The following is a 26,183-nucleotide window of genomic DNA, read 5'->3' as shown; positions in this document are numbered from 1 at the left end:
AGGGCTGTGGGGTGTCTCCTCTCTCAGCACCCTGCACAGCACCCAGGGAGCCCATGGAGGGTGGGCAGGGCTGTGGGGTGTCTCCTCTCTCAGCACCAGGCACAGCACCCAGGGAGCCCATGGAGGGTGGGCAGGGCTGTGGGGTGTCTCCTCTCTCAGCACCCTGCACAGCACCCAGGGAGCCCATGGAGGGTGGGCAGGGCTGTGGGGTCTCTCCTCTCTCAGCACCCTGCACAGCACCCAGGGAGCCCATGGAGGGTGGGCAGGGCTGTGGGGTCTCTCCTCTCTCAGCACCAGGCACAGCACCCAGGGAGCCCATGGAGGGTGGGCAGGGCTGTGGGGTGTCTCCTCTCTCAGCACCATGCACAGCACCCAGGGAGCCCATGGAGGGTGGGCAGGGCTGTGGGGTGTCTCCTCTCTCAGCACCCTGCACAGCACCCAGGGAGCCCATGGAGGGTGGGCAGGGCTGTGGGGTGTCTCCTCTCTCAGCACCATGCACAGCACCCAGGGAGCCCATGGAGGGTGGGCAGGGCTGTGGGGTCTCTCCTCTCCCAGCACCAGGCACAGCACCCAGGGAGCCCCATGGAGGGTGGGCAGGGCTGTGGGGTGTCTCCTCTCTCAGCACCAGGCACAGCACCCAGGGAGCCCATGGAGGGTGGGCAGGGCTGTGGGGTCTCTCCTCTCTCAGCACCCTGCACAGCACCCAGGGAGCCCATGGAGGGTGGGCAGGGCTGTGGGGTCTCTCCTCTCTCAGCACCCTGCACAGTACCCAGGGAGCCCATGGAGGGTGGGCAGGGCTGTGGGGTCTCTCCTCTCTCAGCACCCTGCACAGCACCCAGGGAGCCCATGGAGGGTGGGCAGGGCTGTGGGGTGTCTCCTCTCTCAGCACCCTGCACAGCACCCAGGGAGCCCATGGAGGGTGGGCAGGGCTGTGGGGTGTCTCCTCTCTCAGCACCAGGCACAGCACCCAGGGAGCCCATGGAGGGTGGGCAGGGCTGTGGGGTCTCTCCTCTCTCAGCACCATGCACAGCACCCAGGGAGCCCATGGAGGGTGGGCAGGGCTGTGGGGTCTCTCCTCTCTCAGCACCCTGCACAGCACCCAGGGAGCCATGGAGGGTGGGCAGGGCTGTGGGGTGTCTCCTCTCTCAGCACCCTGCACAGCACCCAGGGAGCCCATGGAGGGTGGGCAGGGCTGTGGGGTCTCTCCTCTCTCAGCACCCTGCACAGCACCCAGGGAGCCCATGGAGGGTGGGCAGGGCTGTGGGGTGTCTCCTCTCTCAGCACCAGGCACAGCACCCAGGGAGCCCATGGAGGGTGGGCAGGGCTGTGGGGTCTCTCCTCTCTCAGCACCAGGCACAGCACTCAGGGAGCCCATGGAGGGTGGGCAGGGCTGTGGGGTGTCTCCTCTCTCAGCACCAGGCACAGCACCCAGGGAGCCCATGGAGGGTGGGCAGGGCTGTGGGGTGTCTCCTCTCTCAACACCAGGCACAGCACTCAGGGAGCCCATGGAGGGTGGGCAGGCTGTGGGGTCTCTCCTCTCTCAGCACCCTGCACAGCACCCAGGGAGCCCATGGAGGGTGGGCAGGCTGTGGGGTCTCTCCTCTCTCAGCACCAGGCACAGCACCCAGGGAGCCCATGGAGGGTGGGCCGGGCTGTGGGGTTTCTCCTCTCTCAGCACCAGGCACAGCACCCAGGGAGCCCATGGAGGGTGGGCAGGGCTGTGGGGTCTCTCCTCTCTCAGCACCCTGCACAGCACCCAGGGAGCCCATGGAGGGTGGGCAGGGCTGTGGGGTCTCTCCTCTCTCAGCACCCTGCACAGCACCCAGGGAGCCCATGGAGGGTGGGCAGGGCTGTGGGGTCTCTCCTCTCTCAGCACCAGGCACAGCACCCAGGGAGCCCATGGAGGGTGGGCAGGGCTGTGGGGTCTCTCCTCTCTCAGCACCCTGCACAGCACCCAGGGAGCCCATGGAGGGTGGGCAGGGCTGTGGGGTCTCTCCTCTCTCAGCACCATGCACAGCACCCAGGGAGCCCATGGAGGGTGGGCAGGGCTGTGGGGTCTCTCCTCTCTCAGCACCAGGCACAGCACCCAGGGAGCCCATGGAGGGTGGGCAGGGCTGTGGGGTGTCTCCTCTCTCAGCACCCTGCACAGCACCCAGGGAGCCCATGGAGGGTGGGCAGGGCTGTGGGGTCTCTCCTCTCTCAGCACCCTGCACAGCACCCAGGGAGCCCATGGAGGGTGGGCAGGGCTGTGGGGTCTCTCCTCTCTGTCTCTCTCCTCTTTTTTCTCTCTACAATAAGTGAATGAGACGACTGGAGGTCTGCTTGGTGGTGATATCATCTGTGCACAAGGCCTGTCGCCACATAAAAGAAATCATTTTATAGACTTGCATCTGAAATTTCTCAGATCATACAGCATAGAGCGCTCAGCCCAGCCCGTAACTACACACCTACCTGCTAGTTTCACCCAAAGGTGAAGAATTTTATCCTGCTCACAAAAAGCTACAGCACTGTGTACGTTTGAGTATGTGTGTGTCTGTCTGTTAGTGTGTGAGTGAGAGTGTGTGAGTGAGTGTGTGTGTGTGTCTGTTAGTGTGTGTCTGTCTGTTAGTGTGTCAGTGTGTGTGTGTGTGTGTGTGTGTGTGTGTGTGTGTGTGTCGCCCAGGATCCTATCTAATGAGAGATGCAGATCTTCTGGAGCTGGTGGGAGGGTGAGAGCTGGGTGGCTGAGGAGCCAGAGGCCGTGTGTGTTGCCCAGGGGTGCTCACCTGCCCCCCTGCCCTCTGTCCCCCAAAGCCATGGCCGACTGCTCCTCCAGCATCCAGCTGCTGTGTGACCACGGGGCCAACGTGAATGCCAAGGATATGGTGAGTGCCTCTGCCCTCTGCCCACTACCCTCTGCCCCCTGCTCTCCATCCTTTGCCCTCTGCCCCCTGCCCTCCATCCTTTGCCCTCTGCCCTCTGCCCCCTGCCCTCCATCCTTTGCCCTCTGCCCCCTGCCCTCCATCCTTTGCCCTCTGCCCCCTGCCCCCTGCCTTCCACCCTCTGCCCAGCTCCAGGCTCAGCCCCGTTGTGATGCCCTGCGGGTTCTCTCTTGCTCAGGACGGCCGAACTCCACTGGTTCTGGCCACACAGATGTGCCGGGTGGCCATCTGTCAGCTTCTGCTGGACCGGGGCGCGGACGTCAACTCCAGGGACAAGCAGGGAAGGTAAGCACACGCATAGCCGCCCCCCACCGCCCCCCAGGACCCCCTCACCCTGGCGGCTGTGCGGTGTGCTGGGCTTGGCCTCTCACGCCCTCAGCCTCTCCTCCTCCCTGGGAGCCAACACCCCCTCCTCCTCTCCCCTCCCCTCCTCCTCCCCCTCTCTCTTCCCACCCCTCCTCCTGCTTTAGTCTTTAGAGTGGGCAGAAGTAGGCAGCAGAGGCGAGAGGGCGGAAGAGTGCAGAACGGTCAGGACCCCAGGCTGGTCATCGGACCGAAGACAGAGGCGTCGTACCCGGTTCCTTTGAGCTTAGAAAGCCGTCAGCCGGGGAGACGGCCAGCGGTCTGCAGACCCTCCTGCTTGAAGCTCTGAGGTCCCAGGTTTAGTCCCAGCTCCACCATCAGCCAGGGCTCAGCTGGGATCTGGGGAAAAAAGACAAAGAGCCCTCAGTGGCCTGGGAGAAGGCTCAGCTCACAGAGCGCAGGACTTGTGTGCCATGGATTGATCCCAGGCACCCATGCTTCTGATGGTGCTCCCCCCTGAATAACACCAGTCTGGTTAGAAGTCTCTAAGGGGGGGTCGGGCGGTAGCGCAGCAGGTTAAGCGCATGTGGCACAAAGCGCAAGGACCCGCGTAAGGATCCCGGTTCAAGCCCCCAACTCCCCACCTGCAGGGGAGTCGCTTCACAGGCGGTGAAGCAGGTCTGTGGGTGTCTGTCTTTCTCTCCCCCTCTCTGTCTGCCCCTCCTCTCTCCATTTCTCTCTGTCCTAGCCGACAACAACAATAGCAATAACAACAATAACAGCAACAATAACAAGGGCAACAAAAGGGGAAAATAAATAAATAAATAAAATTTAAAAAGAAGTCTCTAAGGGAACAGTGAGAGAAGGAAGTCGGGGGGCCACCCAGTGATTCTGGGGTTCACGCTTGCTGGTAGATTGGCTCCAAGTGTTTCCCTCTGGTCCCGCACCGTCTCCCCGTCTCTGGCACAGAGGCATCTCTGTATCTCTGTGTTCCTGGCCTAGTGGGCTTCTGTACCCACTGCTCTCTCATGTGTCAGGCCCCAGCACCACATGGAGGCACCACACATGGCATCTGGGGGAAGCTCCCTGAATGCTAGAGCAGTGCTGGGATATCCTCCTCCCTGTCCCTCCCTCTCTCTCTCTCTCTCTCTCTCTGAAATAGAAAGAAAACAAAAAATAAAAATATTGTCTGCTGGAGGGAACCCAGCACACACAAGGCCCTGGCAGCAAAATATTGAGAGACACACAGAGACAGAAACAGTCACACGGAGTCTTAGAGAGAGACATAGACAGCTCTGCTCCCGCGACAGGCAGGCATCCCCGTGACTGAGGTCAGCGGTGACAGACCCGCGTGTGGCCAGGGTGGCTTCTGGGCGCAGCGTCTGTGCTGGGGCGGGGGGCTCCAGCAGGGCTCCCTGACTGTCTCCCGGCTCCCGCCGTCATCCGCCCATGTCCCCTGCAGGACGGCCCTCATGCTGGGCTGTGAGTACGGCTGCAGAGACGCCGTGGACGTGCTGCTCAGGAACGGGGCGGACGTGGGCCTGGTGGACGCCCTGGGCAACGACAGCGCCTACTACGCGCGGCTGGGGGACAGCCTGGACATCCTGGCCACGCTCAAGACGGCGGCTGACGGCGCCTGCTCAGGTACAGCCCGCCACAGCCAGGACAGCAGGACGGGGCGGTGGACACTGGTCACTCCATCTGCGTTCCTGCTGGCACAGCTTCGGGGGAGCAGAGCCAGTGTTACGGGTTCCCAGGCAGAGAGCTGGACCCCGAGGCTGGGATGCAGGAAGCCGTGTGTGTGCTGCCAGCAGACCCAGCCGGACTCGTGTCCCCAGGAGACGGGCCCCTGGCACCATGGCGCTGCCCTTTCTACAGTGGTCACCTTCCCACAGTCACTGCAGCCACCAGCTGCACAGGGGCCTGTGTCTTCTGTCTGTCCAGAGAGTGACCTTGTCTGGCTGGTCAGCAGGCCCTAGGGCAGAAGGGCAGATTCTCAGGCCACCGACAAGGCCACTCGGGTGCCGGCAGGAGGAAACCTGTGTGTGCTGGGAGGAGGGGAAGGTGGCCGCCAACTGTATTTTTTCTTTATTTTTAATTTTTTTATTCATTTATTTTATTTGATAACACAGAGAGAAATTGAGAGGGAAAGGAAATAGAGAGACAGAGAGACCCCTGCAGCCCGGCTTCACCACTTGTGAGGCTTTCCCCCTGCATGTGGGGACCGGGGGCTTGAACCCAGGTCCTTGTGTATTGTAGCATGCACTCAGCCAGGTGTGCTACCACCCATCCCAACTGCATTTTTCTTTCTTTCTTTCTTTCTTTCTTTCTTTCTTTCTTTCTTTCTTTCTTTTTTTTTTTTTTTCCTCTCTAGGGTTGTCTCTGGGGCTTGGTACTAGCGTTACAAATCCACTGCTCCTAGCAGCTGTTTTTTCCATTTTAGTGGACAGGACAGAGAGAAACTGAGAGGGGAGGGGGAGACAGAGGGAGAGAGAGGGTCCAGCTGGTGGCGCACCTGGCTGAGACATGATATAGTGCCTAAGGCCCCGGGTTCAAGCCCCTGGTCTCCCACCTGCAGGGGGAAAGCTTCACAAGTGGTGAAGCAGGGCTGCAGGTGTCTCTCTGTCTCTCTCCCTCTCTATCTCCCCCTCCCTCTTGATTCCTGATTGTCTCTATCCAATAAATAAAAAAGAGGGAGAGAGACAGAGGCTCGAGGGGCTCGAACCCGGGTCCTCGTGCACTGTAACATGTGCGCTCAACCAGGTACGCCACCTCTCCTTCTCCCCTCTTGATTCCTGGTTGTCTCTGTCCAATCAATAAAAAAAAGAGGGAGACAGAGAGACACCTGCAGACCCGCTTCACCACTCGTGAAGCTTCCCCACTGCAGGTGGGGAGTGGGGGCTTGAACCCCGGTCCTTGTGCACATGGCAGTGTGAGTGCTCTACCGGGTGCGCCACCACCTGGCCCTTGTAAGTCGCCGACCGGACGGGCAGACCTGCTTCACTCTCACACAAACTGGCACAGCCAGCCCCGCGTCCTTCCTTCAGCCCCGTGTCACGGCTCTGTTCTCTCTCCAGCCCCAGGGAGGGAGTTCTGGAAGAAAGGACGGCCCCCGCAGCAGGTAGGCGTCCGTCCCACTGAAGACAGCTGCAGAGACTCAGGGCTGGCAGCCCTCGGGGAGGCCCCTGGGCACGCGGGGCGCGGGGCACGGGGCGAGGGGCTCCTCCTTAACCCCCCTCACCCTGCCGAACGCGCCTGGGACCCCGGGCCTGAGCCAGTGCGAGAGTCCCCCGGGGAACAGCCTGTGGGTGTCGGGGGAGCCCCCCAGGGAAAGAAGCAGGAGGACGCAGGGTGCAGAGGACCCAGACTTGGTGGTGTCAGTGCCACCTGGGCAGCGAGCGCCCTCAGACCCTCTGCGGCCGCGGTTCCCGGCACAGACCCCGTCCGAGTCACTCAGCCTGCTGAGCCCACTCGTGCCGCCCTCTTCAGGAAAGCTCCTCTCACCTGCCGCCCACCCCCACCCCCACCCCCCCGTGAAGCAGGTGCAGACCCCTCCCCCGTCGTGTGCCCCCAGACCCCGGCTTCCCCTCCCCCTCCTCCCTTCCCACCTGCACCCAGAGCTGCCTTAAGGCCGAGCTTTCTGGATCCTGCACCCCCCCCCCAGCTCTCCGGGTCCCCACACTGGCTCTCAGAGCCTCAGGGAGACGCAGAGACGCACCGTCACCCCAGCCCCTGCGGAGTCGGGGTGGGGGGGGAAGTCATTCTGACAGGGCTGGGCTGGAGAGGCAGCACAGGGGCTCTGCAAAGACTGCCTGAGGCTCTGAGGCCCCAGGTTCAAGCCCCAGCACCACCAGCAGCCAGAGCTCAGCAGGGCTCTGGGGGAAATGACTAGTAGTGGTGGTAGTGACGGGCTGGGAAGACAGCATAGTGATTCTACAAAAAGACAGAGGTCTCAGGTTCAATCCCCAGCACCAACATCAGCCAGAGCTGAGTAGGGCTCTGTAAAATAAATAAGTAGATAAACAGATAAACAGTCACAGAATGCCGAAGGCGGAGGGGATGAGTATGGCCCTGGGGCAGCCCCTGCCCAGAGCTCCCGGGGTCTGCGCTCTGACTTGCTGGGTGTGCGTGAACTGTCCGGGTTCTCGAGGAGCTGAACATCCAGGGGGAGTCCCCCTGGGCCCTCTGTGCCCACGGGGTGACAGGCCGCGGGGTGCTGAGGGTGTCCCAGAGGGTTTTGCAGGAAAGCCGGCCGCGGGCAGGAGCGGGTTGGGGTCCTGTGACGGCAGAGGCAGGAGCAGCGGGTGGCTGTGGGAGGGGGGCTCTTGGGGAGCAGCTGGGACCCTGGGGTGCAGGCCGGCTGGCGGCCCCCTGCTGGGGATGTGGGGGACAGACGGGGGGGGGGTGTGTGCTGTGAGTAGGGGGGCCGAGGGGGGATCAGGAGCCAGCCAAGCCTCACAGGCCCTGGGGAGTGGGGGAGCAGCAGGGGCCCCTCGGTGGGTGCTCCCCCTTCCAGGGAGAGCAGGCGGGGTGCAAAGGCCCCAGGGGCCAAGCCTTTCGAGGAGGTGGAAAGAGGTTCGGGTGGGCAGCTCCTGGGCGTGGAGGACGCGGCCGTGCTTAATAACGTGTTGTGTTCTATTAAAGCGAGCTCCATGGCTGGGTAAAGGCTCACGGCAGTAAGTGTGTCCTTGGCCATCACCGCACATCAGCTGGGCGTCTGTGTGTCTGGGACCAGAGCTTCACATCAGGCCCCACCGCCTCCTTTTCTATTTTAAATATTTTGTTTGCTATGTTTGACAGGACATAATGGAGGGAGGTGGGGGAGGAGGCGGCAGAGAGGCATCTGCAGTCCTGCTCCACCACTCATGCAGGCAGGGAGAGGGGGCTCGAACACAGGTCCTTGAGCATGGCATATGTGTGTGTGTGTGTGCGTGTGCGCGTGCGCGTGTGCGTGTGTGTGTGTGCGCGTGCGCGTGCGTGTGTGTGCACGCTCAACACCCCCGTGTCTGATGTTGCTTCTCGCAGGACTCAGGCTTCTCTTCTAGCCCAAGGTCACCTTTCCAAAATGTGGTGACTTTAGTCAATAAGTCTCCTTAATTTTTAAAGTTGACTTTTAAAAAGAAATATTATCTTTATTTATTTATTGGATAGACACAGCCAGAAATTGAGTGGGGAGAGGGAGAAAGGGAGAGAGACAGAGAGACACCTGCAGCCCTGCTTCACCACTCATGAAGCTTTCCCCCTGCAGGTGGGGACCAGGTGCTCGAACCCGGGTCCCTGCACATTGTGACATGTGCACCCAGCCAGGCACACCGCCACCCGGCCCCCAGAAGTTGACTTAACACTGGTCGGCAATGTTACCATGTTTAGCAGCAGTTCCACGTGTGTGTGCGCGCGTATGTGTGTCCATGTAACACGTGTGCTGTGTCTGCAGTCACCCCCCAGGGTCCTTCCTCCTGCGCCCCTCCCGCCCCCACAGCCAGCATGTGAGGCCTGCCCCTGAGGGTGAGCTCTGTCTGGAGACGGAGCAGGACGTTGTCACCCCGTGCCAACCCCGAGTCCCAGGTGTCCCCCCTGAAGGCAGGGTGCTCCCTCTGTCCCCACAGCCCAGCCGACCCACCGTCCCTTGTGTTTCCCCAAAGCGGAGTCTGGTTCACATGCAGGATGAAGTGAGTCCAAAGCCAGACCTGAGGCCGCAGCCCAGCGCACAGGTACAGGGGCACGGGAGGGGCGGGAGGGCGTGACAGGGCAGGCTGTGGGTGTCCCAGGGACGTTTTCTGTCTCCTCTGCTCGCTTCCTCTGTGAAAGAAGCAAGAGGGCGTCTGAGAAGCATCGGCGTCTGGCCATAAATAGTCGAGTGACTGACTGCAGGAGCTTTAAAAGAAAGGCCGCGTCTGAAGTGAAGGCTGGTGAACGGGAAATGGTACTAAACCTGCTTAGGGTTCCTGTGTTCTCTCTCTTCTTAAATGATTTTTTATTGTCTTTATTGATTTATTGGATAGAGACAGCCAGAAATCAGGAGGGAAGGAGGAGACACACAGAGAGACGCCTGCAGCCCTGCTTCACGCTCGAGAAGCTCTCCCCCTGCAGGCGGGGCCGGGATCTTGAACCCGGGTCCTTGTGCCCTGCAAGGGGTGCGTTTGAGCAGGTGTGCCGCTGCCTGCACCGATTATCTGTTCTCATTTCTGTGTGTTTTCCAGATCTCCAGGTGGGCGTGTTGAGGGCCAAGGGTGGCAGTCACAGGCTCTCAGTGCCCCACAGAGGTGTCGAACACCTGTTTCTGTTTTTATTGAACAAAATGATCTTGTTAACTCTACAGTTCTATTTTTTTGGGCCAAAATGAGTGTTCAGAGTGTCCATACTACATAGTTTATATCTGGGAGACAGGGAGATATAGGGAACAGTGACTGAACAGATGTTTTCCTCATGACGGCAGGAAGTGGTGGGCCCCACGCAGTGTAGGGGAGCGGTAGCCAGAGCGGCAAGCCCCTGACCCTGACCCTGAACCCCTGAGCCCTGAGCCCATAAACGCTGAGCCCTGAGCCCTGACCCTGAAACCCATGAACCCTAAAACCCTAAGCCCTGAGCCCTGAGCCCTGGGCCCCAGAGCCACTGAGCCCTGATCGGCTGAGACCCTAAGCCCAGAACCCCTGAGGCCCTGAGAATCGGCCCCTGAACCCTGAACCCAGAACCCCTGAGCCCTGAGGCCCTGAAACCCGGAGCCCTGAGCCCCTGAGCCCTGAAACCCGGAGCCCTGAGCCCCTGAAACCCGGAGCCCTGAGCCCAGAGCCCGGAGCCCTGAGCCCCTGAAACCCGGAGCCCTGAGCCCGGAGCCCTGAGTGCTGAGAGCAGGAGGTGCTGGTTGCTGGGCAGCAGGGAGCCTCAGCACCGGGTGGCAGCCACAGGCCAGTGGCACTTTCCCTGCTTAGTGTTTCCAGGTGAGGTTGGCATTGCCGAGCCAGAAAAGGCGACTTTTGGGTTTGGCTTTTTTTTTTTTTTTTGCCTTGAGGGTTATTGCCGGCACAACTCCACTGCTCCTGGAGGCCATTTTTTTCCACTTTATTGGACAAGACACAGAAATTTAGAGAGGAAAGGGTGGGCAGAGAGAAAGATAGACACCTGCACACTTGTGAAACATCCTCCCTGCAGGTGGGGAGCGGGGGCTGGAACCTGGATCCTTGTGCATGTGCTGCACTTAGCACTGTGTGCTTGTGACTGGGCGCACCACCGCCCGGCTCCAGAGGCAGCTTATAACAGAACAATCCGTCCTGACTTTCCCCACAGGCACCGGATGACCATGTGTCCTGTGTGGGCTTGGGCTCCTTGAATGTTATGGAGTCTGATTCCCTCCTCCCTTCCTTCCTTCCTTCCCTCCTTCCTTCCTTCCTTCCCTCCTTCCCTCCTTCCTTCCTTTCTTTCCCAGAGCTCTGCTCAGCTCTGGCTTATGGTGGTGCAGGGGATTGAACCTGGGATTTCAAAGCCTCAGGCATGAGAGCCTGTTTGCGTAACCATTATGCTATCCACCCCTGTCCTTTCCCCATTATTTCTGAGCTATAGAGCTGAATTCATCTGAGGGCCGCCACCAAAACTGTAGCATGTTCATGGTGAAGTGTCCTGTGTGTGTGTGTCTGTCTGTCTGTCTGCGGGTGTGCAAAGGCCCCTGGCCGCGGCCGTCAGCCTCTTGTGGGCTGAGCTGTGCTGAGGTCGGCCCAGCTCTTCACTCGGCCTTCCAGGACCTGCAGCTGGAGAACGAGGACCTGAGGGACAGGCTGAGGAAGATTCAGCAGGAGCAGCGGATCTTAGTGGATAAAGTCAACAGTCTGCAGCTGCAGCTCAACGAGGTAAAGGGGGTTCCAGTGACGCCAGAACTGCCCAGAGCCCCTGCCGCTGACAGCGGCGCCACCTGGGGGGCGGGGTGGAGGTGGGCGGCCGCCGGGGGCCTGTCACTGCGCAGAGTCCTGCTACGGAGCCGAGAATGGCCAGCGAGAGGGAGGACATGGAGACCCTACGGGCGTCCAGGAGAGGGTGCCCTGGGGTGAGAGGGGCGACGTCCCCAAAGGTTCACACAGGTGACAGTGGACAAGCAGGGGACTTCAGGCCGTCAGAGCCTTTGGGAGCCTGGCTGGTGGCATCATAAAAGTCCACAGGACATGGGGTGCCAGTCTTTTTAAATTTTTATTTATGTTTTTTAAAGATTTATTTATTTATCTAATTTGTTGATTTAATAATAATCAACAAGACCATAGGATAAGAGGGGTACAATTCCACACAGTTCCCACCACCAGACTTCTGTGTCCCATCCCCTCCCCCGATAGCTTCCCTGTTCTTTATCCCTCTGGGAGCAGGGACCCAGGAGCATTGTGGGGAGCAGGACGTGGGAGGTCTGGCTTCTGTCATTGCTTCTCCACTGGACATGGGTGTCGGCAGGTGGACCCACACCCCCAGCCTGTGTCTGTCTGTCCCTAGTGGGGCAGGGCTCTGGGGAGGGGAGGCTCCAGGACACGTGGGGGAGACGTCTGCCAAGGGGGGTCAGGGTGGCGTCATGTCAGCCTCTGCAGCTTGGTGGCTGAAAGGCGCTAAGATATAAAGCAGGACAAATTGTCTCATAATCAGGAGCCTAAAGGCAGGAACACATGAGATGTGGGTCTCCATGCCAGTAAAGGCTTGTAGGTCGACTCCAGGTATGTTCCAAGAGACCCATTTATTTGTTTCATAGCCACGGGTTATCGCTGGGGGGCTCAGTGCCTGCACAGTGAGTCTACACTCTGGGTGGCCATTTTCCTTTTTATTATTATTATTATTTGTCCTTATTTTTATTTGACAGGACACAGAAATTTAGAGGGGAGAGGGAGGTAGGAAAAGAGAGTTAGAGAGAGAGGGTGAGAGAGAGACCTGCAGACCTGTTTTACCACTCCTGAAGCGTCCATCCTGCAGGTGGGGAGCGGGGGCTCAAACCCGGGTCCTTACGCACGGTGACAGGAGCGCTCGACCAGGTGCCACGGCCCGGCCCGGCCCGGCCTTTTGACTGTGTGCGAGTCTCGCCCAGCTTGGGCCATGGAAGCGTTTGAGGAGGGGTTGTATCTCTTGGTCTTCTCTCCCCGCAGGAAGTGATGGTGTGTGACGACCTGGAGCACGAGGTAAGAAGCAGCCGGGAGGGGGCGCAGCGGTAAAGCTCTGGACTCTCAAGCATGAGGTCCCGAGTTCGATCCCTGGCAGCACATGTGCCAGAGTGATGTCTGGTTCTTTCTCTCTCCTCCTATCTTTCTCAGAAATAAATGAAATCTTTAAAAAAAATTTTTAAAAAATAGCAGCTGGGCTGAGCCAGGCCCACGGCCGTGTGTCTGTCCCGCTGGGGCTGGAGGGGAGTGGAGCCAGCAGTGGCTGAGGCATCCCGAGTCCTGAGGGGGCTTTGTGGCATGGCCTCTCGTGTCCCTTTCCTGCACAGCTCTTCCCAAGGAGAGGGAGAAACGTCTGGGAAGGCTGAGACTGAGAACCAGCCACAGAAGTGAGAAGTTTCTGGGCAGGGGTAGATAGCATAATGGCTATGCAAAGAGACTCTCTTGCTTGCCTGAGGCCCTGAAGTCCTAGGTTCAATCCCCCACACCACCATAAGCCAGAGCTGAGCAGTGCTCTGGTTAAAAAAAGTGAGAGGTTTCTGTACGTGTCTGATGAGCGCATCCAAGGCCGACACCAGCTCTGCTGATCTTTTTTCCCTCTGTTGAAAGATGAATGGTTCACTGTTGACAGTGAAATGCAGTCGCTGGCCCATGGGTCACATGTCTCAGTCTCCCACACCACACTCTAGACCCCCACCTGGGTCCTCAGCCGTCATGTCCCAGGACCTGAACACCCCACACCCACCCCAGAGTCCTTCACTTCGGTGCGATACACCAACTCCAGTATATATATATATATATATATATATATATATATATCCCCATATTTCCCCAGAGAAGGAATTGCAGGGTCATAGGGCAGCTATATTGGACAGAGACAGCCAGAAATCAAGGGGGAAGGGGAGAGAGGGAGAGAGACAGAGACACACCTGCAGCCCTGCTTCACCACTCCTGAAGCTTTCCCCCTGCAGGTGGGGACCAGGGGCTCGAACCCAGGTCCTTGTGCATTGTAACACATGTGCTCAGCCAGGCGCCACCACCGGGCCCCTCTGGTGATCTTTTTAACATTCACCAGGTCGGAGAGCCTGTGGCCTGCAAGTCCTCCTCACTCACACTGGCCGCGGGCCCGGCAGACTCCCGCCAAGTGAACCTCCCTCTCCTTCCAGAAAGAGAAGCTCAAGGCCCTGCTGGCGGCCAAGGAAAAGCAGCACGAACAAAGCCTGCGGACTATTGAGGCGCTGAGAAACAGGCCCCAGCATCTGGAGGTAGCAAGCCAGGGACGTCAGGGATGCCCGGGGAGGGGCTGGGGGCCGGGCCCCTGTGTCACCTGGGCAAGGCCTCCCGTCACTCTCCTCCCTCCTCCCTGCCTCCCGTCTCCCCAGCCCACCTCTACCAGAGGGCTTGGGTTTCTGAATAAAGGGTCCTGCTTCCGTCTCACAGCCAGTGAGGGGGCCCCCAGCCCCAGCCATGGGACAGTGCCAGATCAGCGTTCGACGGGAAGGGGGCACATCTGGCCTGTTGAGTAGAGACGGAGCAGCCCGGCATGCCCCCGGCTGTCCCCTCTGCCCACAGGAGCCCCCTCCTGACCTTTGGGAAGAGGTTTCCCTCGAGGCACTCGGCTGCTTCCAGGAAAACTCTTCCCACCCACCCTGCCGATCACGACAGCTGCTCTCTCCTTTCGTGGATGGGTTCTGGTGGAATATTACTCAGCAGGAAACAAGGGGTTTGAGTGGCTGGATCCCTCCTAGCTGAGGTGGAGGGAGGCAGAGGCTGCCCGGAGGAGGTGGCACCCCCCCCCAACAGTCTGTGATCCTGCCTCTGCTTTCAGGGTGACCACGGGGGACCGGGCAGGCACCTCAGTAGCCGTGAGTATGGGGGCTCAGCTGAAGCTCGGAGCACAGAGCCTGCTTGCCTTGTCTCTGCCCCCAGTGCTCTCTCTGGCTCTGCTCTGTGCGCTGAGGTTCTCGGGCGAGGACTCAGCACCTTGGGGTGGGGGTGGGGGTGGGGGTGGGGCCCAATGGCCCTGGGTCCTGTGACAGTCTGGTCCCCGCAGAAGGGAGCTCGGGGTCGCCCTGGCTGCCGCTGTGGCTTGCTCACGCTGCGGTGACTGACGGCCGGGTCCCCGTGTCTGTCAGTAGGAGACACTGGCTCCCGCACTGCTAAGGCTGCCATCGCAGTATTATTTTTCAGTGGAAAGAAACATGAACCTGGTTTTTGGACACTCGGGGTTACCAGGCACTTCATAATCCCACACCCAACCCTAACCCTAACCCTTTAGGACCCGTCTTCACTTCTGACTGTCGGCCTCTAGATAAAAACAAAACAAAACATGGGGGCTGGCCAGTGGTGCACCCTGTTAAGCACACATAGCACTAAATGCAAGGATCCAGGTTCGAGCCCTCGTCTACTCACCGTGGGGACGCTTCACAAGTGGTGAAGCAGGGCTGCAGTCTCTATCTTTGTCCCTCTCTAGCTCCCTCCTCTCTTAATTTCTCTCTGTCCTACCCAATAAAGGTGGGCGAAGCGGCCTCCAGGGGCAGTGTATTCCTGGTGCAGGCACCGAGCCCAGTGATAACCCTGGAGGAAAAAACAATTTTTTTCTGAATGCAGTGGTGGCCTTTATTTTATACACTGCAAAGAATGCCAGTTTTGTTTATATCACTTATAAGATAAATGTCTCCTTTTAAAAATTAAATTTATTTATTACTAGATAGAGACAGAGAAATTGAGAGGGGAGAGGAGACAGAGAGGGAGACAGACAGAGAGACACCTGCAGCCCTGCCTCACCACTCGTGAAGCTTTCCTCCTCAGGTGGGTACCAGGGGCTCGAACCCGGGTCCTTGTGCACTGTAATGTGTGTGCCCAGCCAGGTGTGCCACCACCTAGACCCCAAGATATATGTTTTCTAGTAATGATTTTTTTTTTTTTGGTCTAACAGCCTCCCATATTTCTAAAAATCTACTCAGAATGTGCAGACTTCTTATAGAGAAATACTAAGGCAAATATTGGCATCTTAGAATAAGGAAGATTTTTTTTTTTTTGCCCCCAGGGTCATCGCTGGGGCTTGGTGCCTGCACCATGAATCCTCTGCTCCTGGAGGCTGTTTTTCCCATTCTTGTTGCACTTGTTGTTTTTATTGTTATTGTTGTTATAGCTGTTGTTGTTGGATAGGATAGAGAGAAATCGAAAGAGGAGGGGAAGACAGAGGGGGAAAGACAGACACCTGCAGACCTGCTTCACCGCCTGTGAAGCGACTCCCCTGCAGGCGGGGAGCCAGGGCTCCAACCGGGATCTTTATGCCAGTCCTCGCGCTTTGCGCCACCTGCGCTTAACCCGCTGCGCTACCGCCCGGCCTCGTAAGGATAATTTCATCTCATAACATATGCATTCACGTGGGTGCCTCACTGCTCACCCCAATTTTATATTGTGATGAACACTCTTCTGTGACTGTAAGAGGCAAGAAACTAGCACTGAGTTAGTATTCATTCTATTTTTGCCTGGGCATCTGAGTGAAGATGGTTTATTTGGGTTGTTTAGGAAAAGAAGAGATACTTCTGAAGCAGGGGCAAGTGTACCCAGCAGAGCCTCAGGTAAGACTGTATTCTTAAACCCCTGACAGTTTATTTTTATGAGGAAAATAAAGAGGCCGAACATGCTCAGCTCTGGGAATTGGGCCTGGGGCCTCATGCAGGAAACACCGTCTCCCGCTGAGTACTGTTCTTAAAAGAGCAACAAGAAAGGTGGAGTGTGGATCCACCTGAGACAGGAGAGACACATCAGAACTTTGCTGTGGTGCACGTGGTGCCGGAACCGAACCGGAAGCCCCAGGCCCGCAAGTCTGAGGCTCTCCTGCCGAGCGCCCCGCACACAACACTGCTGCTTGACTTACGGGGGGGAGACAGCACCGCCACCTTCCAGGGCCGCGCAGCGCTCTGCCGCTCTCCCTCAGAACATAAGCTCCAGGGCCCTGGGCAGTGGCGCACCTGGTTAAGAGCACACAGTATTGAGCACAAGGACCCGGGTTCGAGCCCCCAGCTCTCCACCTGCAGGGGGGAAGCTTCACAAGTGGTGAAGCAGGGCTACAGGTGTCTCTCTGTGTCTCTCCCTCTCTCTCTCTCTCTCTCCCTCTTCCCTCAATTTCTCTCCTTCCTGTACGTGGGAAAGTCACCCCCAAAGGAAGCTCCCTAGAGGCTTCCCCACTTCCTCAGCTGCTCCTTCGTCTAGCTCCCAGTAGACACACAGCTGGCATTTCTAGCACCTTCTAAATGGCCTGATAAATGTCTGGACATTTAGAGAGTCTCTTTTATAGAAAACTGGGGGGTGGGGGGACTGGGGGCCAGGCGGTGGCACACGTGGTTAAACGCACATAGTACGAAGCCCAAGGACCCATACGGAGATCCCGGTTCGAGCCCCCGGCTCCCCACCTGCAGGGGAGTCGCTTCACAGGCGCTGAAGCAGGTCTGCAGGCGTCTCTATGACTCCCCTTCTCTCTCAATTTTTCTCTGTCCTGTCCAATAAAATGGAAGACATGGCCGCCAGAAGCAGTGGGTTCCTAGTGCCGGCACTGAGCCCGAGATAACCCTGGAGGCCATATATGCATGTAATCTATTTTGGATAGACACAGAGAAATTGAGAGGGAAGGGGGACAAAAAGAGACACGTGCAGCACTGCTTCACCACTCAGGAGACATCCTGCGGGATGTGCCCCACAGTCAGTGAGTCGGTGCTCAGAGGCCTCCCCCACCCCACGCTGCAGGGAGAGACCCTCGCGGTCAGCCTCTCGTGGCCGTGTCCGGCTCAGGAACCGTTTCTCCGAGCAGCTCGGCAGTGCGCCTCCCCTGCACACACGGCTCCGTCTCAGCTGAGGGCCGAGTCTGCTGGCTCCGTCCCTCCGTCCCTCTGTCCCTCTGTCCCTCCGCTGCACACTAGGTGGTGGCTCTGTGGGAAGGGACCGGCGTGTCCGCAGCAACAGGGCTTTGCACTGTGGCCGGTCACGGCGCTGACGTGTCAGCTGTGCCTGTACCTGTCAGCCAGTCCCAGGAGGTGCTCACGATACCTGTCTTTACCCCGGGGTCCCGATGTCTGTCTCAGACCTGGGGCTCGGTGGACACGCGGGCTGGAGCCCACGGGCAGTCGGTGTGTCTGGGGAAGGGCCTTGGCCTGGCTGGCAGGAGCGATGGGGGACGGAGCCCAGAGCCCACCTCCGCTTACGTGGTGAACAGACTCTCAAAATGCCACTGCCTGGGAAGTGGCTCAAGACCCGGACTTAGGACGTGCCTGCCTGGAGTCTCAGGTTCAATTCCTGGTGCCTCTCAGACCAGAGTGAGGCTCTGGCCTTCGACTCATAAAGGAAAGAAAGTTCAATTTCTTTTTTTGCCTCCAGGCTCAGGGCCGGCACTATAAATCCACCTCTCCTAGCAGCCATTTTTTCCATTTTATTGGACAGGACAGAGAGAAATTGAAAGAGGAGGGGGACACAGAGAGGGGGAGAGAAAGAGAGACACCTGCAGACCTGCCTCACCGTTTGGAAGTGACCCCCCTGCAGGTGGGGAGTGGGGTCATGAACCCGGATCTTTTTTTTTTTAACTTTTTTTTTTAAAGATTTTATTTATGAGAACGATAGGAGGAGAGAGAAAGAACCAGACATCACTCTGGCACATGTGCTGCCGGGGATCGAACTCACAACCTCATGCCTGAGAGTCCGAAGTTTTACCGCTGCGCCACCTCCCGGACCACCAACCCAGATCCTTATGTGGTTCCTTGTGCTTGGTACCATGTGTGCTTAACCAGGTGTGCTTCCAAGGATGACCGCCCGAGCCCCAAGGAGAGAAATCTCTACCCAAACTGTTCTCCCAGCTTGAGAAACAGAAGTGCCGTCGGGCTGGTCTGGGGGGGGTCCCGTGGGGCAGGGGTGCAGCCCCCCTTCTCCCGGTCTGACCTCCATCCCCCTCCCGCAGGGCCCTCCCCCAGCCGGGAAGCAGAGGCCGGAGCCGTCTCCGTCCACCCCTGAGAGCCAGGCCCTGCGGCAGGAGCTGGAGGCCACGCGAGCCTCCTGGGAGGCGGCCCGGCAGGACGGGCAGCGGCTGCAGGCCGCGCTGGCCCAGAAGACGGCGGAGTGCTCGGCCCTGGTGCTGGAGCGGGAGCAGGCCCGCGAGGAGGCAGACGGGCAGGTGCGCCAGCTGGAGGAGGCGCTGCGGGAGGTGCAGGCCCGCATGCGGGAGTCTGAGGCCCGGGTGCGGCAGATGCAGGCCCACTTCCTGGCGCTCAGGGAGCGGCTGGCGGCAGAGGAGGGCGCGGGGCCCCGGGCAGAGGCGCTGCAGCAGGAGCTGGTGCGGGTCCAGCGGGAGGCCCGGGGCCGCGAGGAGGAGGCCGCGGGGCTGCGGGCCGAGAACGAGCGGCTGCGGCAGAGCCTGGGCGGCCAGGAGGAGGTGCGGGCCGCCCTGGACGCCGCCAACCGGGAGCTGCTGGCCTCCCGGCGGAGGCTGCGAGAGAGCGAGGCCGAGGCCCAGAGGACGGAGCTGGCCACCCTGCGTGAGAGCGAGCGGGGGCTGGAGGCGCACCTGGCCGAGCTCAGACGGGCCCTGCAGGCCAGCCGGGAGGTCGCGGAGGCCGGCCAGAGGGAGGCGGCGAGGCTGCGGGAGGCCGAGCGGGCGCTGGGCAGGAAGGCCGAGGCCCTGGGCGGGCAGCTGCAGGCCGCGGAACTGGCCAGGGCAGAGGCCGAGAGGGAGGCCCGGGTGCAGGCCCAGGAGCTGGCGGCCACCCAGGCCCGGCTGCGGGAGCGGGAGGCCGGCCTGGCCCAGGTGGAGACACTGCTGCAGGAGCGGGAGGCCAGGTGGTCAGCGCTGAAGGCCCAGCTGCGGGAGAAGGAGGCCGGCCTGGAGCAGGCAGAGGCCCGGCGGGCAGCCCTGGAGGCCCAGATGCGGGAGAGGGAGGCCGGGCAGGCAGCCCTGGAGGCCCAGCTGCAGGAGAAGGAGGCCCGCCTGGAGCAGGCAGAGGCCCGGCGGGCAGCCCTGGAGGCCCAGCTGCAGGAGAGGGAGGCCGGGCAGGCAGTCCTGGAGGCCCAGCTGCAGGAGAAGGAGGCCGGCCTGGAGCAGGCAGAGGCCCAGTGGTCAGCCCTGGAGGCCCAGCTGCGGGAGAGGGAGGCCGGGCAGTCAGCCCTGGAGGCCCAGTTGCGGGAGAAGGAGGCTGGCCTGGAGCAGGCAGAGGCCCGGCGGGCAGCCCTGGAGGCCCAACTGCAGGAGAGGGAGGCCGGGCAGTCAGCCCTGGCTGCCCAGTTGCGGGAGAAGGAGGCCGGCCTGGAGCAGGCAGAGGCCCAGCGGTCAGCCCTGGCGGCCCAGCTGCGGGAGAAGGAGGCCGGCCTGGCCCAGGCGGAGGCCCAGCGGTCAGCCCTGGAGGCCACAGCGGAGAAGCTAACGGCCGGCCTGGCACAGGAGCGGGCGGCGGGCAGCAGGCTGCAGCAGGCGCTGGACACCCGGCAGGCAGAGCACCAGCAGGCACAGGAGGCGCTGGAGCGGGAGGTGGGCGCCCTGCGGGAGGAGGCCCGGGCGCGGGCCGGGCGGCTGAGCAGCGTCCAGGCCGAGCTGCAGGACGCCAGGCAGGCCCTGGGGCGGTCACGGGCCCGCCAGGCCGAGGACCTGGCCGCCCACACCGCCGCCCAGCGTGGCCTGGAAACGCAGCTCTCAGGCCTGAGGGACCAGCTGGCCGTGCTGACCATTAAGTACGAGGCCGCCCTGGCCGGGGACGCCCCCCGAGACCAGCGGGGTCACCGAGACGGCCCCCTGAGCCCCACGGAGGAGCCCAGCTCGCCCAAGGACAAGAAGGTAGGCGTCCGGAGGACCCAGTGACTCAGAGCCGGGGGGCCTGGGGGCGTGGGGTCCAGAAGGCGACAGGTGTCCGCAGACAGGTGGGGGCAGCGGGGGAGGACCTGGCTCTGGGGTGCTGGGTCTCCACCCTGAGCCCCGGCACCCAGCGCCACCCCTGCCCCAGGAGCCCGCCCCCGCCGGGTCACTGTCCTGCTCTTGCTTACCCAGGGTGCTTAGGGGCTCCAGGGGGCTCCCGCCTACAGGACTCAGCTCCCGAAAGCCATCATTTTCTGTTTCTTGGATCGAGGGCATCCTGGTCCCCGACCCCTGGGCCCAGCTCGCCTGAGCCAGCCATCCTTCAGCCGCCCTTTGGCGGGACACCATGTGGCGGGTGTGAAGGAGGCCCCAAGCCGCCTTGTCTGGGGTCCCGGCCGGCTCTGCTGTGGGGTGTGGCTCCCTCCTCGGACAGCAGAGGGCGGTAGGTGCCCGTCTCTGCCCCGTCTGCTGTGCCGCCAGGACCCCGCGGTCAGGAGGAGAGGGGGTCCGTGCACCCCTCAGCCCTGGGGCCCGTGGCTGGGCACATCCTGTTTGCCAGGCAGAGGCCTGTGGGCCATTTACTCCCTCTCCCTCTCCCTCCCTCCATATCTCTCCCTCTCCTTTCTTTCCATCTCTCTCTCCCTCTCCATATCTCTCCCTCTCTCTCTTTCCCTATCTCTCCCTCTCTCTCCTTCTTTCCATCTCCCTCTGCCTCTCTCTCCGTCTCTCTCTCCGTATCTCTCCCTCTGCCTCTCTCTCCCTCCCTCCTTCTCTCTCTGTGTGTATGTGCCTCACCAGGTCTGTCACTGGGGCTCGGTGCCAGCACTACCAGTCCACCACTCCCTGTGGCCATTTCTTTATTTCTTTATTTATTTTTAATATTTTTTAATATTTATTTTTATTTATTTATTCCCTTTTGTTGCCCTTGTTTTGTTGTTGTAGTTATTATTGTTGTTGTCGTTGTTGGATAGGACAGAGAGAAATGGAGAGAGGAGGGGAAGACAGAGAGGGGGAGAGAGAGACAGACACCTGCAGACCTGCTTCACCGCCTGGGAAGCGACTCCCCTGCAGGTGGGGAGCCGGGGGCTCGAACCGGGATCCTTATGCCGGTCCTTGTGCTTTGCGCCACCTGCGCTTAACCCGCTGCGCTACCGCCCGACTCCCTTATTTATTTAACTATTATATTTGACAGAGAGAGATCAAGAGAGGAGGTAAGAGGGAGAGAGAGGCGCCTGCAGACCTGTATCGCAGCTTCCCCCTGCAGGTGGGGGGCAGGGGCTTGAACCCGGCTCCTTGTACTTCTTCCGAAATGGAAATTGGTGCCCTTAACCAGGTGCTCCCCCTCCCGGCCCCCCGGACGTTTATTCCCGAGAGGTGTGGGACACACAGGTGAAGGCCAGACTCACCCAAGGCCGGAGACCTCCCCCTTGACTGCAGACGTCCAGTCCTTCCCCGCTGACACCTGAAATGGGTCTGCGCTGACCCTGGGCGGGGAGACGGCTGTGGGCTGCGGGGAGGAGCGCCAGCTGGCTAGGCTCTTGTTTTTATTTTTTTATCTGTATTTATTTACTGGATACACAGCCAGAAACTGGCAGGAAGGGAGATAGAGAGGGAGAGGGGAGAGGGGCAGAGACACGTGCAGCCCTGCTTCACCACTCGCAAAGCTTTCCCCCTGCAGGGGGGGCCGGGGTCGAACCCGGGTCCTCGCGCACCGCAGTGTGTGTGCAACCAGGTGCGCCGCCGCCGGGCGGTGGATGGCGACACCTGTCCCTGTGCTTGCTGGAGGAGGAAGATGACGCTCTCCCGGGAGTGTCTCCTGGAGGCTCTGAAGGGGGCAGGCGGTGGGCATGAGGGGCAGAGGTCAGTGGCCGGACCGGTGCTGCCGGTGTGCGTCACCCTGGCGGTCACAGGACTCCACCGGGAAGTCGGCCTCCTCCAGCCTGCCCGCCGGGGCATCAGCTGAGGGGGGAGAGGGTCTGTGACCGGAGCTCCTCCAATGCTCTGCCGCAGGTCACCCAGCACCTTGGCGACACGGACAGAGTCAGGCAGGCGCAGGGCGGCCAGTCACAGGGCGCAGGACCCACAGGGGGGCCCAGAAAACAGGGCCAGCAGGTGGACGCCCTGCAGTTCCAAGTGAAAGACCTGCAGAGACAGCTGGCGGTGAGTGTGGCCTCCTGTGACGGCCTCACCTGTGTGTTAGCCTCACCAGAGTCAGCCTCACCTGAGTGTCAGCCCTCACCTGTGTGTCAGCCTCACCTGAGTGTCAGCCTCACCTGAGTGTCAGCCCTCACCTGTGTGTCAGCCTACCTGAGTGTCAGCCTCACCTGTGTGTCAGCCTCACCTGAGTGTCAGCCCTCACCTGTGTGTCAGCCCTCACCTGTGTGTCAGCCTCACCTGAATGTCAGCCTCACCTATGTGTCAGCCTCACCTGAGTATCAGCCTCACCTGTGTGTCAGCCTCACCTGTGTGTCAGCTTCACCTGTGTGTCAGCATCACTGAGTGTCAGCCTCACCTGAGTGTCAGCCTCACCTGAGTGTCAGCCCTCACCTGTGTGTCAGCCTCACCTGTGTGTCAGCCTCACTGAGTGTCAGCTTCACCTGAGTGTCAGCCTCACTTGAGTGTCAGCCCTCACCTGTGTGTCAGCCTCACCTGTGTGTCAGCCCTCACCTGAGTGTCAGACTTCACCTGAGTCAGCCCTCACCTCAGTCAGCCCTCACATGTGTGTCAGCCCTCAATGTGTGTCAGCCCTCACCTGAGTGTCAGCCTCACCTGTGTGTCAGCCTCACCTGAGTGTCAGCCTCACCTGTGTGTCAGCCTCACCTGAGTGTCAGCCTCACCTGAGTGTCAGCCCTCACCTGTGTGTCAGCCTCACCTGTGTGTCAGCCCTCACCTGAGTGTCAGACCTCACCTGAGTCAGCCCTCACCTCAGTCAGCCCTCACATGTGTGTCAGCCCTCAATGTGTGTCAGCCCTCACCTGAGTGTCAGCCTCACCTGTGTGTCAGCCTCACCTGTGTGTCAGCCTCACCTGTGTGTCCTCACCTGTGTCTCAGCCTCACCTGAGTGTCAGCCTCACCTGTGTGTCAGCCTCACCTGAGTGTCAGCCTCACCTGTGTGTCAGCCTCACCTGAGTGTCAGCCTCACCTGTGTGTCAGCCTCACCTGAGTGTCAGCCTCACCTGAGTGTCAGCCTCACCTGTGTGTCAGCCTCACCTGAGTGTCAGCCTCACCTGTGTGCAGGATGGCCTGTCACAGCGGCCCACTGGCCTTTCCCCTTTGTTCCTGCAGGACGCCAAGCGGCAGCACCAGGAGGTGGTGGCCACGTACCGAACACACCTGCTGAGTGCAGCTCAGGTGAGGCCTGCTGTCGGGACAGGGTGGGTGCAGGGGGTACTTGCATGCCTGGGCATTAGGTCTGCTCCCCATCTGCTGAGCAGTGTCCAGGCCTCACCATGAAAAGAAAGAGAGGAGGGCCATCTGGTTAAGACCCCACATTACAGTGCTCAAGGACCCGGGTTCAAGTCTCCAGACCCCACCTTCAGGGTTAAAAGCTTCACAAGTGATGAAGCAGGGCTGCAGGTGTCTCTGCCTCTCTCCCTCTCTGTCTCCCCTCCTCTCTCAATTTCTGACTGTCTCTAGCTAAGAAATTAAATAAAGATGATAAAAAAAAATTTTTAGGGAGTCGGGTGGTAGCGCAGCAGGCTAAGCGCAGGTGGCACAAAGCACAAGGACCGGCGTAAGGATCCCGTTCGAGCCCCCGGCTCCCCACCTGCAGGGGAGTCGCTTCACAGGCGGTGAAGCAGGTCTGCAGGTGTCTGTCTTTCTCTCCCCCTCTCTGTCTTCCCCTCCTCTCTCCATTTCTCTCCGTCCTATCCAACAACGACATCAATAAGAACAATAATAACTACAACAATAGAACAACAAGGGAAACAAAAAGTAACAAGTAAATATTTTTTTTAAAAAAATTTTTTAAGGGTGGGGTAGATAGCATGAGAGTTATGCAAAGAGACTCTCAGGCCTGAGGCTCTGAAGTCCCAGATTCAGTCCCCTGCGCCACCATGAACTAGAGCTGAGCAGGGCTCTTATAAAAGGGGGGGGGGGGGGGTCGTGGAGAAAAACAGAGCAGCCCAGAGTCAGCAGACCTTGCTGTCCTGAGAAGGCACCTGTCCTGTCTGTCTCTCCTCTTTTCTTTTTTATTTATTTATATTGCCACCATGGTTATCACTCTCTGCAGGAATTGTTCCCCTTCTCTTTTATTAGCTAGAGACAGAGAAATTGAGAGGAGGGGAGATAGAGAGGGAGAAACAGAGAGACACCTGCAGCCCTGCTCACTGCTCGTGAAGCCCCGCTGCAGGTGGGGAGTGGGGGCTCGAACCCGGATCCTTGCGTGCGTCCTCGCACTTCGCACTGTGTGAACTTAACCGGGTGTGTCAGCGCTTGGCCCCCTCACCCACCTGTGCCCACGAGACTGCCGCTCCCCTCCCCAGACCTCCCCCGGGCCGGGCAGGGGGTGGCAGTCAGCAGCAGGCTGGGCGCCGTCAGCCCCTCTGCGTCCTCTCCTGCAGGGACACATGGATGAGGACGTGCAGACGGCCTTGCTCCAGATCATCACAATGCAGCAGGGACTGGTGTGCTGACCTGCGACCTGCGCCCCCCTGGGCGAGCAGCCCGCCGCCCCCCTTGGGCTCTGACTCCGGCTTCCTGGGAGGCGTCTTTGGGGCTGCAGGCCGCCCACCCCCAGGACACCGCAGGCCGCCCAGGGTGCCGCCCCTGGGTCTGAACTCGCTGTCCTGCGGACCCCGGGGCCAGGAGGCCCAGCGTGATCTGGGCGTGGTTTCCATGTCTGACCAAGTGCTTTTCTCCTTTTCAACAAAGTGACAAGTGTCCTTGGCTCTACGATTCTGTGACATCCCCCCCCCCCCCAGGTGTCTCACGGCCTCACAGCCTCGCGGTTTGGCTCCCTGTTGTGCCGTCTCTCATCTCTCGCGGAGGGTCTGGGGCAGGCTGGCAGATGACTTTACCGGATCCTTCAGAGTGTCAAAAACCGTTGACTTTTTTTTTGTCCCCAACATCTGCTGGCAGGCAGCCAGGACTCCTGCCCCAAAGGCTTCCTCCCCACTGCTGGGGAGGTGAGCAGCTGACAGGCAGCCTCGGTCCCAGACCGGCTCCAGGGAGGGTTCCCTCTGGAAGACACAGCCGCGAGGCAAGCGGGAAGAAGGGGGTGACAGACGCCAGGATGCCAGCGTGTCTGCCAGCCTCGCCCACTGAGGTGCCGTCACCGTTCTGGCCGCCACCCGCATCACTTCACCAAGTTGCTCTGCCTTCGCGATGATCTCGAAGCTTCCCGCTTCCCGCGCGGGATCTCATCCAGCTTCTCTGTGAGGACGAGGACCGAGGGGCATCCCAGTGGCTTCTTCCACCCAAGGAGAATCCGCCGGCCAGTTTGGTTCAGTTTTTCCCGTGTAGAACAGCGACCGAGTCAGAGCCGGACTGCTTCAGTCTATGTGGCGGCCTGGGAGGTGGCACAGTGGCTAAAACTTTGGACCCAAGAGCACAAGACCCTGAGTTTGATCCCTGACATCACAAGTGCCTTGGGGAGTGATGTTCCCATTCTCTCTCTCTCTCTCTCTCTCTCTCTCTGGCTCTCTTATCCATAAACAAAGAAACCTCAAGAGAATAGTCGACATCTTTTCGGAGGGGGCTGGGGCTGGGTAGTGGCGCAACGGGTTAAGCGCACATAGTATGAAGCCCAAGGATCCGGGTTCAAGCCCCCAGTTCCCCACCTGCAGGGGAGTCGCTTCCCAGGCGGTGAAGCAGGTCTGCAGGTGTCTGTCTTTCTCTCCCCCTCTCTGTCTCCCCTCCTCTCTCCATTTCTCTCTGTCCTGTCCAATAAAATCGGGGAAATGGCCACCAGGAGCAGTGGATTCATAGTGCCGGCACCAAGCCCCAGAGACAACCCTGGAGACAGAGAGAGAGGAGGAGAGGGACAAGGACAGGCGATGACAGGGT

At 60.0% G+C, this 26,183-nt stretch overlaps 1 protein-coding gene across 1 annotated transcript in view; it reads left to right on the top strand.

Moving 5' to 3' along the window:
• The window catches only part of UACA (uveal autoantigen with coiled-coil domains and ankyrin repeats), a 33,853-nt gene extending 8,002 nt beyond the window's left edge, over positions 1-25,851 (top strand). The window contains 16 exon segments of the mRNA XM_060184542.1: positions 2,794-2,864; positions 3,100-3,206; positions 4,687-4,868; positions 6,302-6,345; positions 8,867-8,935; positions 10,958-11,065; positions 12,329-12,361; positions 13,507-13,605; positions 14,169-14,205; positions 15,878-15,930; positions 18,297-20,159; positions 22,188-22,337; positions 23,463-23,528; positions 24,740-24,773; positions 24,776-24,865; positions 24,910-25,851. Coding sequence (XP_060040525.1) covers positions 2,794-2,864; positions 3,100-3,206; positions 4,687-4,868; positions 6,302-6,345; positions 8,867-8,935; positions 10,958-11,065; positions 12,329-12,361; positions 13,507-13,605; positions 14,169-14,205; positions 15,878-15,930; positions 18,297-20,159; positions 22,188-22,337; positions 23,463-23,528; positions 24,740-24,773; positions 24,776-24,865; positions 24,910-25,052 — 3,149 coding nt within the window. The 3' untranslated portion in view covers positions 25,053-25,851.
• The last annotated feature ends 332 nt before the right edge of the window (positions 25,852-26,183 follow it).

Source organism: Erinaceus europaeus, unplaced genomic scaffold (assembly GCF_950295315.1).
Source record: "Erinaceus europaeus unplaced genomic scaffold, mEriEur2.1 scaffold_894, whole genome shotgun sequence".
Taxonomy (NCBI): Eukaryota; Metazoa; Chordata; class Mammalia; order Eulipotyphla; family Erinaceidae; genus Erinaceus; species Erinaceus europaeus.
This window is presented reverse-complemented; position numbering and strand designations above follow the sequence as displayed.